The sequence below is a fragment of the Etheostoma cragini genome, chromosome 8, assembly GCF_013103735.1.
Source record: "Etheostoma cragini isolate CJK2018 chromosome 8, CSU_Ecrag_1.0, whole genome shotgun sequence".
NCBI classification, from domain to species: domain Eukaryota; kingdom Metazoa; phylum Chordata; class Actinopteri; order Perciformes; family Percidae; genus Etheostoma; species Etheostoma cragini.
In genome coordinates, this window is record NC_048414.1 from 4,769,377 (window position 1) to 4,789,900 (window position 20,524).

General features: G+C 39.5%; 1 protein-coding gene across 5 annotated transcripts in view; it reads right to left on the reverse strand.

Moving 5' to 3' along the window:
• LOC117949250 (pleckstrin homology domain-containing family A member 7-like) overlaps nucleotides 1–20,524 on the reverse strand; it is a 128,737-nt gene that overhangs the window by 41,754 nt on the left and 66,459 nt on the right. For all 5 annotated transcript variants that reach the window (XM_034879348.1, XM_034879347.1, XM_034879349.1 and 2 more), the window contains one exon: nucleotides 3,944–4,061. In XM_034879348.1, coding sequence (XP_034735239.1) covers nucleotides 3,944–4,061 — 118 coding nt within the window. The remainder of the gene's footprint in view (nucleotides 1–3,943; nucleotides 4,062–20,524) is intronic.

Here is a 20,524-nt window from a genome sequence, read left to right on the forward strand (position 1 = left end):
AGGTGAACATGGCGGCTCCCAAATGTCAATCTGGGCTACTTTTAGAGATGAAACGATTTGCGATATTTAAACATTTCTTTTCAAGCTGAAGAAGCACATAAAAACAGGTGGATAGGAACACCCTTGGGCCATATCTTGCATCCGTCGCAAAGCCTGACACAAGTGTCTTTGCTAGACACCGGCACAGCGGTTTGTAGACCATGGGTCTACAGAGACCATGTTTTTTTACAGTGTGTTGTGGGGACAGGCAGCTCGCAAATAGTGAGGAGATGTTTGTTGTATGAGACAAAAATTGTAGCGTACAAAACATGTGACATCACTCAGAGCACCTTTAAAGGGGAGTGTCAGTCACTCTTTTTCCAATTTTACTTTTTTCCAGTTAATACAGTAACTCAAAGTATACACCTCTTAGTAAAACACTTCAAAATAGGCTAATCATTTCCTTTTGGTACGTGCTGGTTTTCATGCTCAAAGTGGCACTTAATATGAAAGAGCGAAGGGAGCTTTTTTCAAATACTGAGGCAGGGAACTGACGAGCAACATAAAGCTGCATAAATCCATAACCGCAAACCGAGAAACTCCTAAATGACATTGACTTTGATAAATCCCGGAGAAGTTGTGCATACTGGTTATGAACACAACATCACTAAGTATGCATCCAGCGACAGTGAACACAAGTGCTCAAAGGAGAATTTTGAAGCGTAACTCGCGAGAGAAATGGGAAGCTTTCTGTCTCGACGCTCCCTCAGATGTTTTTTCAGAGTCGGAATGGACGTGACTGATTCAAAATGCGGATTCATTTCTTGGCGTTGGTGTGCTATGCAAGGGATACACAAATGACTCATCTTTCCTCTGAGACAAGATTCTTTTGTTAAGAGTTTTTTTTCTTGTCAGAATGAGGCTTCCGCACTATTTTCCTGCTGTTTGAAGGCAAGGGTGATGAGCCAGAGCACCTGGGAGGGCGGCAGGCCAGGAAACACGAGGTGTGGAAATGGCAACGGGTCGTGGTGATAGATGTCCTGTCATCTCTGTACCACACCTGATGACACATGTTCAATCTTAGTCCTGCGGTACCTGTTGATGGGGCAGGATGAGATTGCACGCCACCGTGGAGCTGTGTATGTGCATGTGTGCAAGTTAGTGGAAGATATGGACTGAAAGAAAGAAAAGTGACAGGGAGAAAAAGCGAGCCAAGGAAAAGGGAATAAAATGAACAGAACGCATGGAATGTAACCTTGACATCTGCATTCGGAAGCTCAAATTGGAATTCGTCGGCATTGCTTATCCTGAATCACTTGAACGAATGCCATAATTTTGGCAATGGCACGCTGCCTGAGTCAATGACAGCTTGAAGGACAACAGACGCAAATGTAATTGTGTCTTGTTTTATGTTTACTCTTTACACGTCTTTCCGACAGCCCTTTCAGTTCATACCCGTGTGTGTGAGAGTGGTACTCTAAAATAGATAAGAGCAGTGATGTAAAGCAAATCTGACAGTCAATGTAGCCATTAAAATCCCAAATGTATACAGACACAGTACAAGGCCAGGACAAAAGAGAGGAACAAAGATGAAGGGTTTCCCTTTATTTCTAATGAATGGTTTAAATGAGATTGCAACCAAAATCTATTTATCACCCAAAAAGTGTATAAGAAGAGTCTACAGCCAGGCTAGCGGCTCTGTGAGGCTGTACTTGGGCACAGCGGTGAGTTGAGCTAAATGCTAACATCTACATTCTGACATGCTCGTAATGACAATGCTAACGTGTTGATGTTTAGCAGGTATGCTTACCATGTGTACCACCATTTATGTGTTAGCATGCAAACAGTTGCTAAACAACACCAAAACAAAAAGTACAGTTGAGGCTTTTGCCGGTCTTTCGCCATACACCAAAGTATTGGACCACCTGAAATTTCGACCTATATGAAACGTTCATAAGATCAAGCAAATTAATTATAAATTATCCTGTGGGAGACAAAGAGCAACAGTCAGACGAACATTGCAATCCCCTCTACCAAGGCTAAAAATGTAAGGTATATTAGTTGGTATGGTATTAGACATCATGGGAGTTTTAGTCCATTTGTAATTATCTGTGTGTTGTAAATAATAAAAATAAATATAAAGGAGTCAAGATTGAGTGTAGTAGTTACTTTAATGCTGCGGTGACATTTTGTTGTTAAGTGCCTGAAAAACAAACAAATGAGCCTTTAACGCTGCCCTTCTGTACCCCTTGCTGTTAGACAGACAGGTAGCAGTCTGTTTTAATTACTTCCCATCTACCTGCCTGGCTCTAAATCCTGCTTTATCCAAGCTAGAGCACCACCACAAACTCTCCACCTCCACGTCTCTCTCCAATTAAGCCCCATGTTTTCATTCCTGCGGGCCTGTCATGGAGCTTGGTCAAGCGCAGAAGACCTCTAACCCCCCCCCCCCTTTCATCATCACCTGCAGCTGGGATGAGTCACCTAAAAACTGCTGCTAACCAGGTCTGTAAATGGCTCCCTAATACCGCCAATTTGACTACGGCAACTACTACTACTATTACTGCTAATATTTTACACATATACTGGAGATCTCATCTGAAAGAGTAGAGTAGGAAAAATAGGTTGATCATTCAATCATTTCAGCATATTTTGGTTAAATAAGAGCAAGATCAAGAAGTAAATGTTAAAATGAATGCAACACTTTACGGCCAGGGTTGGACGGAAAAAAGGCAAGAAGTGAAAAAGATGAGCTCTGATGAAAAAATGAAAACCTTTTTGCAATGTTTGACAACTGTCTAAGTGTCAAAGTCATTCTTCCTGGGCCTCCCAAGATGCTAAATGTTTGCCCTAATTCTGCCATCTTTAAATCCAGCTGAACAGCTTCTGCTGTGACTTTCTATCTTACAGTACTCTCTGGACACAGATACAGCTCTAATCTCTGCGAGTGTTTTAAGTGTGCTCTTGTAACTATTCTAGGTTACTTGGGTATACAGCAACAACTATGTGACAGTGGTCTGTGTGATAGGGCTGAATTATGGAGAAGTACTCGTAGTGGAACCAAATCTTCCAAAACATAAAACTCTGTATGTAATCTGTATTTCCTATTTGAGGGGAACACTGTCTACCTTTACAGACAAATTACAGCTCGAGTCCATTATGTAATTTTAATCACTGAGAAAAGCCATGGTCATATGATTATATCAAGTAAATATGCAGCTGCAGAGAGTTTTCCAATTGAAGTAAACTTTAGATTTCATTTCATTCTAAATTAAACTTATTAAACACACCAGAATAAACTGCAAGTATAAAAGGGAAAGTAGTGAGCAACACTGTTCCATGTCAGTTTGCAAATCAAGTTAAAACTGAATTAAACGTTGACTCGGTAGAAAAATACTGGTTTATAAAATAATGAATACAGTGATTTGAAAGCAAACCGAGCACAGTGCTACAATTTATTACATAATCATAATGCACAGATGCATCTTTTCCCAACAGGGTCAATCATACTTAAACATACATAGATAGATAGATAGATAGATAGATAGATAGATAGATAGATAGATAGATAGATAGATAGATAGATAGATAGATTTTATTGTCATTCAACTGTTACAGAACATGCAGAGGTGAACAAAATTTCATTCCACTTGCTCATAAATACTGCTTTAACTAAAAACACAAAATGTAAAAAAATAACACAAATGTTACTTTAACATTAAAGGATGACACTAAAAAAAGGAGTTTGACAGCAGCATTATGATTAAAATTGCACATATTGAATGGCAGCATATAAAAAACAGTTATCGCACATTTTTGAAAAATAGATACGATCATTGCATATTTATAAATAAATAATGATAATGACATCAATTTAGATACAACCACAGCAAAATGACACACACACACACACACACACACACACACACACACACACACACACACACACACCACAGAGACTGACCTTAGAGGCAGAGGTGGTGTCCACAGTGGAGGAGGTGATGGCGGTGGAGGCCTCGCTGACGGTGGTGCTCGAGAGCTGCTCACCCATGGGTTTGGACATCATGGAAGCACCCTGCGGCCTGGACAAGAACCCACACACAGAGAAAAGGTAAACACACCTTTTTCTAACCTGACATGGTGCTTATATACATCCTCTGGGTGTTTTAAAATATACTTTTTAGAAGCATTTCTACATTTAATGGACAGGACAGCTAGGTGAGAAAGGGGCGATAGAGGAAGAAGACATGCAGGAAATTGTCACAGGTCGGACTTGAACCCTCAACCTCTGCGTCAAGGAATAAACCTCTATGTATACGAGCGCCTGCTCTACCAACTGAGCCTCACCACGCTCTTTAAGTTCTTTTTGAAGAGATTTTACTGGTCAGTGCCTCACACTTTTTTCCACTAACGGCTGGGTGGCTAGGCTATAATGCAGCACTACAGCAGGGGGACTGTGAGTCTGCCTTAATTTCCCTTTATTTGACAGTCTATTATTAGAGAAATACAGAGAGAGAAAATGGTTGCTTGTGCTCATTTACTGTGTGTGGGGCTCTAACAGCGTTTCCATTTGGGTTTCACAAGCATTTGCTATTCATCTACATCTCTATTGTTGGTGAAATCTCAGTCTGAATCCTTACAAATGCTTTCTTGTCATTTTGGTTATTACTGTACAATGTGTGAACTGCAGCTCATTGTCATCGTTTGTAACAAATGTAAAAAAAAACTCAAGTAAAGTAACTAAGTATGTAATATAATATGTAAAATAAATAAGACATCGAGGAGGAAGGGATTGGTGAGGTGTGCTGGAGTGTGATGAGGAAATATCTGGATAGAGAATGCCAGATTGTGTGTGTGTGTGTGTGTGTGTGTGTGTGTGTGTGTGTGTGTGTGTGTGTGTGTGTGTGTGTGTGTGATCTATTTCCTTTTGTACCCTCAGGTTAGCACAGTCTTTTACCTTAAGTGACTGTTTCACAACAGGAAGCTGATAAATACTTACCAACCAGATTCACAGCAGAACAATACAAAGTGCACACAACAGCAGACTGTTATGTAACTGTCTACTTGATAACATTTCTGCATCTAGTACAGTACATAACAACCTTTTTTTCAAACTGACCGCCATGCAATCTAAGGATATTCAACAGTTTCTGAAAAGATTTTACAAGCAAAAAGGATCACGTAATTTTTTTCAAATAAATTGAAGAGCAAAGCAGCGACGTGCAGTGTGTTTTCCATGTGGATAGTAACACAGTCAGTGGGATATCTAATCCATACTGAACCTGACAACAAGAAAACTGTTTAAGTCCAGACCAGGCTGAACAATCAGTGCTATAGACCTATTACATCATCTATAATAAAAGGAAGTTAAACAAAATAAAAGTTAATAAATGAATATCTCTCTTCAAAAACAAATTATTCAATGACACAGTGATTTCCACAGTGACACCCAGACTTTTCTGAAAACTGTACAGTAGTGCTAGTATAAAGAACCAGATGGAAACAGCGGTCAGAGAGTTCAGGCTTTATAGCTTTCTGTTCAGGGTTCTGATTTTACTCTAAACCGCTCACTTAAAAGGTGCACTATGAGTTCCTGCATGGTTTTAGTGTAATTTTCATTTTTTGTCTCAAATCATAGGCTTCTCTCCTTGATCCACTAGCTGCCTGCCCCCTGAATACACAGTAACAAGCCTGGTCTCGGGAGCGAACACAGGGGCTGTAAACGTCAAATAAACAGTAAGGGCCCACTATATGCACCAAAACACAACAAAACGATCCAGCCAATCACCAACAAGATGGTCGGGGGAGGGGGTTAGTGACAGTCAGTCATGACAGTTACGGGAACAAGGGGGGGGGGGGGGGGGGGGGGGGGGGGGGGGGCCTAGGGCAAGCTTGCTCAGTTTTGTTTTGAATTCACTTGGAACATCAACAGAAGTGACCATGCAGGAACTCATAGTTCAACTTTAATCTTAAAATTGCTTCTAAAACAGCTGCTTCTCCATTCAGACATTCATTTACTGGAGGTCTAACACACTTCACCTCAAACACATTTGTGCAGCTGCTACGATACAACATGAACACATCCTCTTGTCTGCAGTCTTTTCCAGCAGCATTCACTGGAGGTCATGTTCCTATCCATTTTTTAAGACAAGCGGCATGTTTTAGATGTTTTATCAGTTGTCAAGGATACAGGAAGAGCATGAGGCTTTTCCATTGCCAAACACAGCTCCAACAACTATGGAGTGCTGCTTATGTTTGTTAAACAATCAAACTGTGTATTTTACAGGTTTACCAATGCATATAGAGCTTTGAGTAGCTCTTTGTCTTACGGTTTGTCCTTTTCATTTGTAAAATCTGTCAATTTAGTTCACCTTTGATACGTACTGGCCTTTGCTAGTACCAGTTTAATGTAAATGAAACTGGTAATTCTAAATATTAGAAAAAAAGGACTTTTCTCACACTCACACACACACACACACAGTTACTTGCTGGCTACACTGAGTATCTCTGCATGATGACAGCCCTGTTATTGCTCTTGTCTTACTGTGGTGCGACAGATGAGATGTTCCACGCTGGATGTTTTATTGTCACCAGGTTGAGTGTGTGTGTGCATGTAAATCTGTCTGATTAGTTCCAGAAGGGAAAACACTGGCTGTGTAATGCATTCTTCCATCCAAGAATCCTAACTAATTACCGCTTACTATACCCGGCTTTGACACACAACCCTCTATCTTCTAAAATAAATCCACACATTTGACACACAAGCTGTTGTTTTAGACAACAAATTATGCTCTAGTTTGTTTAACAACTATTTCTACAATCTATCACAATTTTGGTATCTTTTTCACTTTTTCTTACTTTTGATCTTACATCTTAGTCTTACTTTTTATCTTGTGAAGATTTTGTTTTTCTTTTGCAGCCATCCTCCTGTATTTATCTCTCTCTTTTTTCTGATAAAATCAGCCCTCTCATCTCCGCCCTCCATGTTGTTTCAGTACATTACCAACTTCTCTGTGAAGATGCATAATGTAAATCTCTTGGATGTGACGTGGGAGGAGAGAGAGAGAGAGAGAGAGAGAGAAAGAGAGAGAGAGAGAGAGAGAGAGAGAGAGAGAGAGAGAGAGAGAGAGAGAGACAGACATTGTCTCTTATCTTTTTGCTGTCAAGAGAATTTCATGCAAACGTCTGAAAGGTCAGGAACTATTAAATGTAAATTAGATGCTTTTTCATCAAAGTCAATAGACAAAATAATGCATTCACTGGAACTACTTCAAATAGAACTGATTTTGAAAAATGGTTAGTGTCAGGGAAAGTCATTCTCTCAATATGAGCTAATGTTATACTTGAAAAACATGGACAGGCACAACAAAACTGAAGCACTCAACCGACCAATAACACTCTGCCTTCAGTGTACAATAGGCCATTCTTTACAAAAACATCTGTCTTTATGTGTGACATTTTGTGGAATCTTTTTGAAATGCAACCATTTGCAAAGAACCAGTTGAAAGGTAAAAGTGATTGTTGAAAGAAAGCAGCAGACAGAGGTAATAGAGAATGAAATGGAAGTGGAGTTGAAGTAAAAGACTGAGCCTTTGATTTCTGACCGGTGCGTTGCAAGTAGCTTTAGGGCTGAGTGAAGTCCGTGCAACAACAAATGCTCCAGCACGGGGAATCAACAAGGAGTTACTGTTCATCGACTTACTTTGCACATATGCAATTTCCATTTACAATAATTTCCTAGCTTGCAAGAAATCATTCAATAATGCATACAGTAAGCTTTTCAACCATACATGGAGCAGATTTTAAGTGTTTTGCTCTAGGGAGTAGCCTAGGGACCAAAAGCTTTATTCTCGTCATTTTCTGACCAAGATTTTTCCAATTGGCCTTTTTATTTCAATTTAAAACATCCCGTTACATCAACAATTCTGACCCTAAGAGTATTAGCACAAACACACAAGTCAATCCCAAATCAAACTAACTTGCAGCATTTATTTTTTGCCTACATGACACACATAGTAACAATATTTGGGCATGTGGCGTCACCAGTAATTCTTCTTTATGCAACAGCAATCTGTTATTCTGGAACAAGACACCTCTGAAGCCACTGGCCAATCAGAATTAATGGTGTCAACACTTCACTGAGTGATGAATTTTGCAGCAATGAAAGAAAGCAATGTAGAGAAATCAACTCATCTACCCAAAATGCACTGGCTGTTGTTTAACCACCCGACCCAAAGACAATCCATTGAAGTAACTTCAAAAGCTAGAGGCTTAAAGATAAACTCTGAAAGCCTCACACTCACAGCTCATCATTAAAAAATACATGGAAACATGGGAGCAAACATCAGGAACGTTCAGCTTCTGTAAAAACCTTCCAGTGAATGCAAACACGCCATTTTCTGTCTAGCCTTGCTGGACATATAATTCTTGTTGTTCATCTCTGGCGTGTACAAATTACTGTGAAGAGAAGAGGATAAAAAAGAGGAGGCAAATACTACCCAAGGACCAACACTTAAGACGTGCACTTAGCAGCCCCGTGAGACAGGGCAGGAACCCAGATGTAAAGGGTCCTGCTTATTAATCCCACTCAGCAATATTGGCCATGAGTCAAAAATGAAACTACAGAACGGGCAGGAGGCCATACATCGGCTGATCATCAGAAGGAAAGTCTTTCGCTTCCTCTTGACATGTCTGTGGGAGTAAAAGGCCGCCATGTTGAGAACAAAGATGCCACAAAGGAGATTTAATCACACAGGGAAAATACTAATCGTGAGGATTCTGACAAGACCTTTCCTGCCTTAAAATGATACCTCTCACAAGAAAACCGGAAAAAGTCACGTAAGACACTTAAAAGCTTTTGATAAACTCCCACATCCATAGCTACATCGAAAACACACATACAGCTGCAACACAATATGTCACAAATCAATCCAATAGCCGCCCACTTAAGGCACAGCTGACATTTAAATACAGCCTGTTTCTCACCGTACAGCTTAGATTCTGCAGATCAAAATAATCAGAAATGTACAATTATCTAAGAGAAAAACACAGGTACTCGACCTCAAACAGAGGAGATCATTACTGTAGCACTGACACATTGTTGAACCCAATTTACTCCCAATTCTCAGTCAAGACAACACTTTAAACTTTCTTTTAAAACACTTTATGTTGGTAAGGACAGCCAGTGTCCCCATTTCAAAAGACGTACCGCTTGCAATTACGGGTCTCCAAATAAATCCACCGAGCGCATCTCCAAAACTTTGTTTCCCTGACACTTCTGTCTTAACAAATCATTCAGTGAGATCTTCCTCCATGACTCTAATGGGGCTAAATTGTCTTATGCTGCATGCAGGCAGCAGTGCCTTTCATTGATGTCTGTCTTCTTTGCTTGTCAATTGTTTTGTGATTTTCTATATTTTGTTAAAACGGGGTGTGAAACTCTCTGCCTGTCTGATAAGAGTTTCACAGTTGTCAACGTTCTGCGTATTAAAGGAAAAGTTATTATTAAGTTATTTCAACAAATTCTTTCTTTAAGAAGTTGATTTTGTTTACTTTTTGTTAGAAATGTGTGTATTCAATTATAAGTTTATTACTGAGGTCATAGTTAAAGTAATATTCTCAAAGATTTAAGAACTGGAGAATGAAACTAGTGACAAGTAAAAGTGAAATCCCAAAACACACCTGCAGCTACCGCTTATTACCGTAGATGCCACAAAAGAGAAAGAAATGGAGATCTTCGAGATTCCAACATTGTGCAGGACTACATCACGTTGAGAGGAAATGTCTTTGTCCTTCCCATTAACACACATGAAAGGGCACAAAATAGAAACCCCTCTCAATATAAAGTAGACCAGTACAACATTGCTGACCTCTATGAAAAACAAACCAAAAACATCATAAAAGTAGACCTCGTGTCACATCAGTTGTATTGGATTTCATCAAGTTGTACAAGTCTACGTAATTACATAAATAAGCAACAAGCCAGCGTCAGAAGTGTTTGAAGGGGTTTTGACTTATGCATTTACTTATTTTTGAAGAGAACATGGCTACCAATTACCCACTGCTTCAAGTCTTCATGCAAGCAATCATGCGATTGTTATTCTCCTCATCTCTAGTTTATTTATTAACTATTGCACCCGCTGTAAGATAGAAAAGAAAGAAGCTAAATCAATCAAGATGAACTGTGTTTTGGATAATCAAAATTAGAGAGAATGAGAACATGCATACCATCTAACACCCCCCCCCCCCCCCACACACACACACACACACACACACACACACACACACTGCTGCTATGGCAACAACAGTCAGCCAAAGCACTGCCATGCCGCCCCCCTGGTGCACCATGTGTTCACTCATCACATTGCTGGCGTAGCTCCTCTTAAAACCCCGGGTCCCATATCAATGAGCAGGGGAAGGGTCGGAGACATAAAAAAAAAGAAGAAGTGAAATACTAGAGAGAGAACGGAAAAAGATCTGCAGAATATGAAGATCATAATGGGAGAATAACACGGAGGAATAGTTTGGAAAAACACACGTGACAAACGGAAAGGCAGGTGATGCCAGGAATTCTTTTTACCTCCTTTTATAGAGGGGAAGGTTTCCCCGATGCAGGCTCTGTTTCAGCAAACTTAAGCTTTTAATTTGTCCCTGCAGAGCAGTTAACAAGTTGACAAAGAAATGTAGTTGCAAGTGTAACCAGTAAAATTAGAGTTTAATTACAAAAATTAACATTGATAGATTAAATAATATAATGCTTAATGAAAGAAATAGGATGTTGCTTTAAAATTAGTCTTGAAACCAATACTAGTGCATGCCTATCAAGTGATAGAGATTTCTGTAATTTTGTGTAACATAGTTAAGCAGTAAATTAAAAAGTCTGGGCTCTTTAGGATTAGTGAGAAAGCCTATGATAACACAACAAGTATGGGAATGAAATGGGAGGAAAAAACAACAATTAAAATCCACTAGTTGCAGTACTACAAATTTCCAGGTTTTCGATCACCCTGGAGCTGACGACAAGAACGACAGACAGACGAGGTGCGATGAGACTTAGACACACTTAAGATATAGACATACTCAAACCCAGACATCAGCAGCCAAGGAACTCATTCCATTGCTCGTGCTGCCAAAATAAGAGCTGATAAGGTACTCCTAGAAGCTGTAAAGTCCTGACACTTTAGCCACTTTAATCCGTGATAACCCCTGGTGAGCAGGCCCGCCGACGCCGGCCGCCACGCACACCGCACCCTGTTGCTAATAACGCTCTCAGATGGAGTTTCAACTCTGCTTTGATGGCCTGCGAGCTGATGCCTCCATCGAAGTTGACATCAAATGAAAATAGAAGCCTGGTTGGTGCGTCTCAGAGCCGGAGCTGGAGATGACAGATATGTACCAGAGTATAAACTCCACAACTTGTGTGCCAGCATGTGGCCTCAACAGGGTGGCAGTAATCCAAAGGTTAGCTCTAAAAGTAAAAGGTATGAATGTGTGCGTAAGCATACCAATGTGAAGCTGAAAAAGAACAGCTCAGTTATGCCAAAACTTCATCCTTGGAGGATTTTTACAGGTTACAAAAGAGCTGTGGCCTCAGTGAAAACCTTCAAGAACTTTGTGAAGGCTCACAGAATCCTTAAATAGCAGCATGGTGGATGTTTTGGACAGCCCCCGGGGGCCGCAGCTGAAATCGTTTTCCTTGTACCGTTTGCAGTGGTGCAATGGTAATTGGATAATTAGGGTTCACAGCTAAAAATAAAAAAAGGTGGGTATATTATTCCAGCCTACTACATTCATTAATGGCAATTACATAATCTTAGTTTTGAACCGTACATTGTAATTAGATGAGAGGGATTTCATGAATATTTACAACCAAACATGTAACTATAACACTAACATTATCATTCCACAGCTATGAATGAGAACACACAGGCAAGGATGATGAGAAAGTAGTAAAAAGCATTTTAAAGTATTAAACTAAAGCCCGGTAGCAATAACACACACAAGGCCCTTGGCAGATGTGCTGTGAAAAAAAAGAACTAGGCCTTAGCAATCCTGTCTTATTGAACTTTTTAATTAATGGACACAAATAAGGTGGATCCTGACATAGATAAAATCCTCGCCACGGATCTGTCTTTTAAAAACAAAACCAGTAAATTCCTCAATGTGAGGACCAAATCAAGACCACCAGTGTTATTGACCAAATATCACTCAAATTCAAATCTCATCTTTTCATCTTAAAAGAAATAATTGTTGACACTTTGGGAATACGCTCATTTGCTTTTTTGCAGAGCTTTGAGAATATAGATACCAGTCATATGTCTGTGCATTAACTATGGAACTAGAGTCATGAGGCCATAAGCTTAGCTTAGCACAAAGAGTTTAAACAGGGGGAAACAGCTAGCCGTGCTCACTCAAAAGTTAAACAAACTCTCCCTAGAGGCAGTGTTTATCCGTCCACAAAGCACTTCAGGGTAGCATCTCCACTGGTTGCATGGCAACGTCATGGTGGCAAAAACAACGTGCCCATCTGATGTCCGTCGAAAGACATCTTTGAATTATGTAACCACAAATTGTTGTTTTAACATTTCTGTTAGAGTACAAAACAAAAGGGGAAATTATTTCTTAATAAACAATCTTTAAAAGGTTTTTGTACACAAAAAAACCAGGCTTGCTGATTTGTCCTGCCTCCAGTCTTTAATCCAAGCTAAGCTACTGTAAATGCCTTCCGGCTACAGCACTATGTTTAACACAGACACACTGTAATGATCTAAATCTCAGCATTAAAGTGAATGAGTCATTTTGTGAAAAATGCCCTTTAATACAGACATTTCTTAGTTTTGGAAGCATTGCCACAATTCCGGCTAATTAGACCTTTCTTTATCCTCATCAAGATCATGATTAGAGACTTAAATGCATTTTATTTTTACAGTGCAGTAAATTTAGGCTTTTTATAGGTCCCAGAACATGGTGCTTTTGGATGCTTTTGTATAGACCTTAGTGGTCCGCTAATACTATATCTGAAGTCTCTTTTGTATAGGCCTTGGTTTTCCCCTAATACTGTATCTGAAGTCTCTTTTGTATAGGCCTTGGTTGTCCCCTAATACTGTATCTGAAGCCTTAGTGCAGAATTACAGCCACTAGAGCCAGTCCCTCAACGAGCTTTCCTTAGGATGTGCCATTTCTGTGTCTGTAGCTTTAAATGCTATTAGGAGACATGGGGGCAAGGTGGAGGGTGGGGGTGGGGGTGTGGCCTTGACCAACTGTCATGCTTCGCTCATTTGCAAGCCATGATGTGTCACTCTTTCTCATGGGCGGGCCAAATTCTCTTGGTGGGAAAGGCAGAGAAAGGGGAAGTAACATTTTCCCTTATGACCTCATAAAGGGAAGATTCCAGATCGGCCCATCTGCGCTTTCATTTTCACAAAGGCAGAGCAGGATACCCGGGGCTTGGTTTACACCTATTGCCATTTCTAGCCACTGGGGGGACCATAGGCAGGCTGGGGGAACTCATATTAATGTTAAAAAATGTTAAAAGTAAAGATTTTGTCCCATGGGACCTTTAAAACAAGCTGCCATAACTTTTTTGGTCCAATTATGTAGCTTTTTTTCTAAAGACAATCATACCTAACCCTAAAACCAACAGATTTTGTACCCCAATTCACCTTGTTCAACATCTCCACTAAACATATTTTCAACACTTCAACAAAAAAATAATAGGAGCCAACTAAATAAAGAATTAGTACTGTATTTTCAGTCTGATGAATTCTGATTCATTGCAGGTGATCAGGGGATTCGCAAGCAATCTTTATTTTCTTCTGGCACTTTTTTCATGAAGCTCTTTTAATCAATATTCACGTGTGGGTTTAACCAGTCTTCCAAAGCCATAATATATTACCCTCAAGGACGTTCTTTACTGAGTATGAAGTTCGATGCTGGCTGATTGTGCTCAGATGTGCCTTGCATAATCACTGCAAAGAATGTCCTCGAGTGTATCACTGTGATATTACACTGAAGCACAAAATAATACAAGTATTGTAAGTGTACATCCTCTAACCACTTCTATCTTGTGCAGCACCAACCATGTATTGTTTTCTGCTTTTCACAAGCACACGTATACACATACACTGGCTGAAGTGCAGTGTGTGTGTGTGTGTGTGTGTGTGTGTGTGTGTGTGTGTGTGTGTGTGTTGCACAGACACATTATCATAGCAGCTTGGACACTCCTGCTTCCCGCCTACGCAGCTGCCTTATATGACAGATCCAGCAGAACATAGCAAGGAAAAATGTAACCTGGTTCCTCCTTGTCGTCCTTGTCTAGAATGGGGAGATAGACTAAAATCCGTGAGAGATAATGAGGGGGGAGGGAAGGGGGGGTTAACGTGACAGTAAAGCAAGAGAGGGGTTTAGGGGATGCAAAGTGCAGAAGTAGAAGAAAAACAAATGACAATAAGGAGTCGGACAAGGAAGCTTAGTGACCAATGGGAGGATTTAAAAGACACCGGAAGTTGTGTATTTGTAAAAAATATAGAATAAAAACAAAAGAAAATGTATGGTAATATTGCTTTTCTGGCAGCCAGATACATTGGAATCTGCCACAAAATTAGAAATGATTACATCAGAGCATCCATCATGCACATTTCTTGGAATTTATTTTGCATAATTCTTTTTTTATGTTTGTCTCTTGTTGCATTCATCCTTCATACATTTTCTGAAGGCACAAAGTCACATTGTGTGATAAATTGAAAATTCTCCTAAAGAACAACAGACAGCAAGTCGCATGTCTAAAGAAGGAAGAGAAATAACAGTGAGGCGGAAAAGGAAAAAGACAGAAAAAGATAAATATAATAAAATAGTAAAAAAAAAAAAAAAAGTGTTCTGAGGAAAGAGTGAAGAGAGATAATATGAAGAATAAAAGGAAGATAGAGAAGGCAAACTGCCAAAAAAGAAGTGACCGGGGAGGACAAATGGAAATAGAGGGAACAGGAAATGGACAAGAATGAGATGGTGACAGAAACAGAAAAATGAAGAGGTAAAATGAAAAAATAGACCGCTAGAAATGGAGCTGAGAATTCAGTGTGCAGTGAAACACCATTACATTTTAATGTGTCTCTTCATTACATTAGCAGCTACAAAAGCTGATTGCTCTTCACTGAATTAGTCAAATTTGTGCAGGAAAACTTACAACGTGACATGGTGTTAGATGATCTGCATATATCTAAAAACAGCTTCACAGAGAATTAAAATGTAAAAAAGATTACCAATATATTAACTTTCAAACAGTGGTGTGGCCGTTTAGCTCAGTTGGCAGCGCAGGCGCACATGTACAGAGGTTTATTCCTGCGTGTCTTTGCTCTCTCGCTCCCCTTTCATGTCACACACCCACACACACACACACACGGTCAAAAGTTTGGGATCACTTACAAATTCCCATACCAGTCCTCTATTGACAGAATACCAGCTGATCAGGGTGGGTGGCTGATCTTTAATTCAATATTTACATTGCCCATTATCAGCAACCATTCAGTCTTCCAAAGGCTCATTCTGTTCACTAATCTGATATCATTTAAAAAAAACTAACTACGAAAACATCGGAGAACCCTTTTGCAATTATGTAAGCACATAATGTAATCTGAAAACTGCTGCCCTGGTTAAAAAAACAATGCAACAGATCTCAGATGGTAATCTGTCTACAATGGAGTGCATTGGAAATTACGGTAGTGTACAGTACATATAAAAGTTTCAACACACCTTCTCGTTCAATGCGTTTCCTTTATTTTCATGACTATTTACATTGTAGATCATCATTGAAGGCGTCAAAACTATGAATGAACACATGTGGAATTATGTACTTAACAAATAATTGTGAAATAACGGAAAACATGTCTAGCAATGGTGCCTCTGCAAAATAGCCTCGGGAAGGAACTTGTTTTAGTGAAACGTGTACGTTCAAAAGTTGTTGGCAACAGAAAACTCAGATTGGATAGATAATCTAGCTAGCTGTCTGGATTTACCCTGCAGAGATCTGAGGACCAGTTAACCAGAGGCCTCATGCATCCACCGGAGTTTAAAATGCCAACACAAATAAAGGAGAATGTAACGGACATCCGGCCAAAATGGTGACATCCGGCGGAACAATCCCGGAAATGAAACGTTGTCAATCCAGACTATGCTTCTAAACAGTAATTAAAAACAATACGCTGTAACTTGTGAATGATCAAAACTCATTCATTAAATGTTGTCCTCAGCATATTCCCTCAACTGAATAAAAGTTTAATTTAGTAAAATTAGAAATATTACTGCAGGGCAGAGCCTTTTAAATATCAGCTGAAGCTCTGCGGCTGAGTGAACGACATCTTCAATTCAAAGCCAGGAGGTTAACAGCACTGATGTCAGGTCCATGAGCTCAAGGTTGAAAGCCTCACAGTCTCCCACTTATGGAGCTGTGGGGTTTCAGACCCAGATGGAAGGTGAAGTGAAAGTTAAAGGGGAGTCACATAAAAGCCTCCTGTGTGTGACCCTTGTGGATTATGAGCTATTTTGTCAATACGTGTTTAGTTTTACAAGGCCTGCACACCCACGCGTAACTTTTCAGTTATTCTGGCTGATAAGACATTCCTGCAGGTTTCAGTGGGGTGAAGCTATGCTATGTAAGTTACCAAACTCCAACCATACAAAAGAAATGGACATTTGTCCAACAATAAAAAATAAATGAGAATTTATTACTTTATTAAACAAATTAAAGTTTTGAATGAATTCCAGCATGCGTCTTTTGGTTATATTACTGTTATGTGACCGGGATAATGTAATAACACAGGTCCACAGCCTGTGAAGTAAACCACGCCTCTATATTATCATAAAAAGTTTTCCGGACCTTAGCTACTGTTAGCAATTAATTGCGGTTGAACAAAGAAACCGCAATTCCAAAAAAAAAAATCACATTACAAAATTGTATAATAATTGTTACAAGCCTACACACCCACAGGAGAAAAGGAAAGAAATAGCCAAAACTGCACATCGGCCCTTTAATATGTAAATATTTTTATAATGAGTAATAAAGTGACACAATAAGTCACAACTTTCTTCTTTATTGCGAGACGTGCTGGATGTCAGGCTTTATTGAATACCTGCACTTTACATCCGGAAAGCCAGACTATCACCTACAAAAAAGAGCAATAATCATACTTTGGCAACAACACGCAGGTTTAAAACCCATAATATGAGAGCCACAGAAAAATAAACAATTTTTATATTATATCATCTATTCCAACAGCAACAATAACTAAGTTCAATAGCACCATGATGGCTGCAGAGGAATGAATTCAATTGGGTTTTTTGAATGTTTCATGATCTCACCAAATGTATTCTGCAAGCAGACATTTAAATTCTCCTCACTAGGGTATATGCAGGTAGATTTGAATAGCGGAGAGAAATGGAAGACGGGCTGGAACGTACAGAGCTGCGGTCTGTGGACTACAGTACTGAAAACATGGCAACACTGTCAAATATTTCTCTGTGATTATGTGAGTTATATTTCACCCAAACTGGTTCACAGTGCAGGGACAAGATGTTCAGTTATTCTTCCACCAGCACACACCCACTAACAAATTAAAATCCCTCTGCACACATTCCTAAAAAGCCTTTTTTTCTATCTTCAGGCTACAGGATGTATTTATGCAAAAATCCAGCAGGCTTATTGACCTAAATCCCAATTTGAGGCACCAAGAGGAAATAGCGTCCCATCTTTTGTACCTGAGACCTTAGAGACTGTCTCTATTGTGGTGAAAGTCTGGTGTTGGGTTAAGCAACTGGCAGCAAATCTTTGTCCACAACAGGCATGAGTAAGCACTCTGACCTTGTTATTTTTCAGAGACCTGCACTTACCAGGTCTCATGGGCTACGTTCAGACTGCAGGCAAAAGTATTTCAAATGTCTTTGCTCATATGTGACTCAGCTCTGTTGTATTTTTATAACAGTGATAAAATGGAATCTAATATTGTTAATTTAGATTTTGGCCACTCTATGTGATCATATGTGATATCTAAATCAGATACATATCTGATTTCTTGTAAATGTGACCTCAGTCTGAACTGTCACATCAGAATTTGTGCCCTTTTCACGTCCCTTATTGACCCACCCCTGTTGCCAGCCAACCCAAACCAACTACTAGACGCGTTTGCAGGGAGATGGGTCGCCTGAACTGAGTGTCTTGCTGCAAAGGTTGAGCAGAGAAAAACACTCACACCCACCTCTTCTTTAGGATTAGAGGATAAATTCAACATTTTGGGAAAATACACGTATTTGCTCTCTTGTTGAGAGACAGCTGAGAAGATCGATACTCATATTTGTCCACTAATCATGACCCTGATGAAAGCAATAAGCCAAAACAAGATCTAACATTAAAGTTGATGTGCACAGTGCTGGAGTTTTATTACTTCACTTTAGCTGTTTGTTTAATACACAATAAAGCCCGACCGATTAAGGATTTTTAAGGCCGATACATATACGAATATTTGGTTATTTAAATAACCGAGATATATATGTATGTCAATCTAGAAATGAGTTACAAAACATAAACTTCCCATACATTTCCCTAACATTAGTTATTTGTAGAATGAGTATTTATGAGTTCTCACTAATACAATATGACAATAAGTTGTGTTAGTGTCACAACATAACATAAATATACTAAAAGGTCTGATTAATAAAATGTTTAAAATAAAAACTTAAGATTTGAAACTTAAAGTCCTTTGAACCAAAAACATTAAAAAATGATCAGTGTTGCCAACAGGGACGTTGTAGAGCGCCCTCTGGTTAACAGACTATGCAACGTCAACGCTCATAACATGGTTTTATTTATTATTTTTTTATTATTTATTATTTTTTTATTATACAGATAATCATTTATCAGAATCATTTATTTGTCATTATGGATGATTCAGATTAATGAATTTTTTTTTTTAAACGGCCATTATAAATGCTGATGTATAGCGAGCCAAAGTTGTTATGCTGAGCTAAGCTAACCACCTGCTGGATGTAGCTTCTTATTTAACAAATATGGGAGAAGTAAAAAATAAAAGACGATGCAAATAAAAGTACATTCAGCAGGAATTTCCAACTCTAATGGTCCAAACAGGAAGAGAGAGCAACATTTTACAGACTAACGGACAGTAAGAACACTCCGACAGCACTGGATGCCCTTGACAAATCTAAACACATTTTCTCCTTTCACTTTTTTTATTTAAGAAGCAGTGAAATGGGCGCCCGGAAAGCTCAGTTGGTAGAGCAGGCACCCATTTATAGAGATTTACTCCTCGACAAAGAGGGCCTGGGTTCGACTCTGTGACCTGTGACCCTTTGCTGAATGTCATGCCCGCTCTCTCTCTCCTCTTTCACGTCTTCAGCTGTCCTGTCAATAATGTCCTTAAATCACACATCTTCACTTAAAGGTCCAATGTGTAGGAATCCATGATTTGAGATCATATTTTGCAATCAACTCTCTTGTACCACGCAGGTCTAATGACATATTACAGCTATGGTAGCCCTCACGCATCAAGAAGCCGGTCTTTTCCAATATGTTTTTTTTCTTTTTCTGGGCGAAGAAGAGGACTCCTGTTCCTGATACTTGGATTTTGAATACGTGCATGAGGCGGAGAGGCAATCGGGAGAGTCCGGAATTCTCCCGGTGGGCCGTGGTCCGGCCAGCACTCAGTGGTCAAACTAACCTGCACGGCGGGCCGCAGCAGCCTCTTATTTCCAAATATTCATCTCTCCCCCGCCATCCGAGGGCCAGCGGTCTACGGAATTTCCTGGGAAGTTTTTTTTGTCCCACTCTGCCACAACATGTATTAAGATATAACGTATTGTGATCCTCCAGGTTTCCTTCTTTAATGTTGCTGGGGCCGGGAAGCGACGATCCCCATTAGCAGCATCAGCAGCACCTGAGAGTTAATCATGTGACAGCAAAAAAAACGCGAAAGGGGGAGCAGAATGTCCTGTATGTCTCTTACCGGCTAACGTATTTCAAAATGGCTATGGAGAGTCTACCCCAGTTCATATAAGCGCAAATGTAAAATTTAAAACCAGTAGGAATACTAATTTATGCTGGTGGTCAATATTCATATAAAAAGGAAAGGTTTGTGAATGGGCAACACCGATTTTGATAACAAACAACTAAACACGTTACACACTGGACCTTTAAAACAACCCTGAACTGTCTTGAAACTTGCAATATACCCACTCAGTGAAGAACTCGAACGAAAGAATGCTAAACTTGGGAAAACAATATGTTAATGATAACTTTAAGGCATGGGTACGATCTTTCTAATGACACTATATCAAACCTCATAACTACAAGAGCAGAAAAGGATTTTCTTTCAAGCTCAATTTTCAGTATCATTTCATCACTTAAAAAAAAAAAAAAAAAAAAAGATCACAGCATGCCATTCATCTCACTCGCCCAATTTTAGTGTTTATATACACTCACCGGCCACTTTATTAGGTACACCTGTCCAACTGCTCGTTAACACTTAATTTCTAAGCAGCCAAT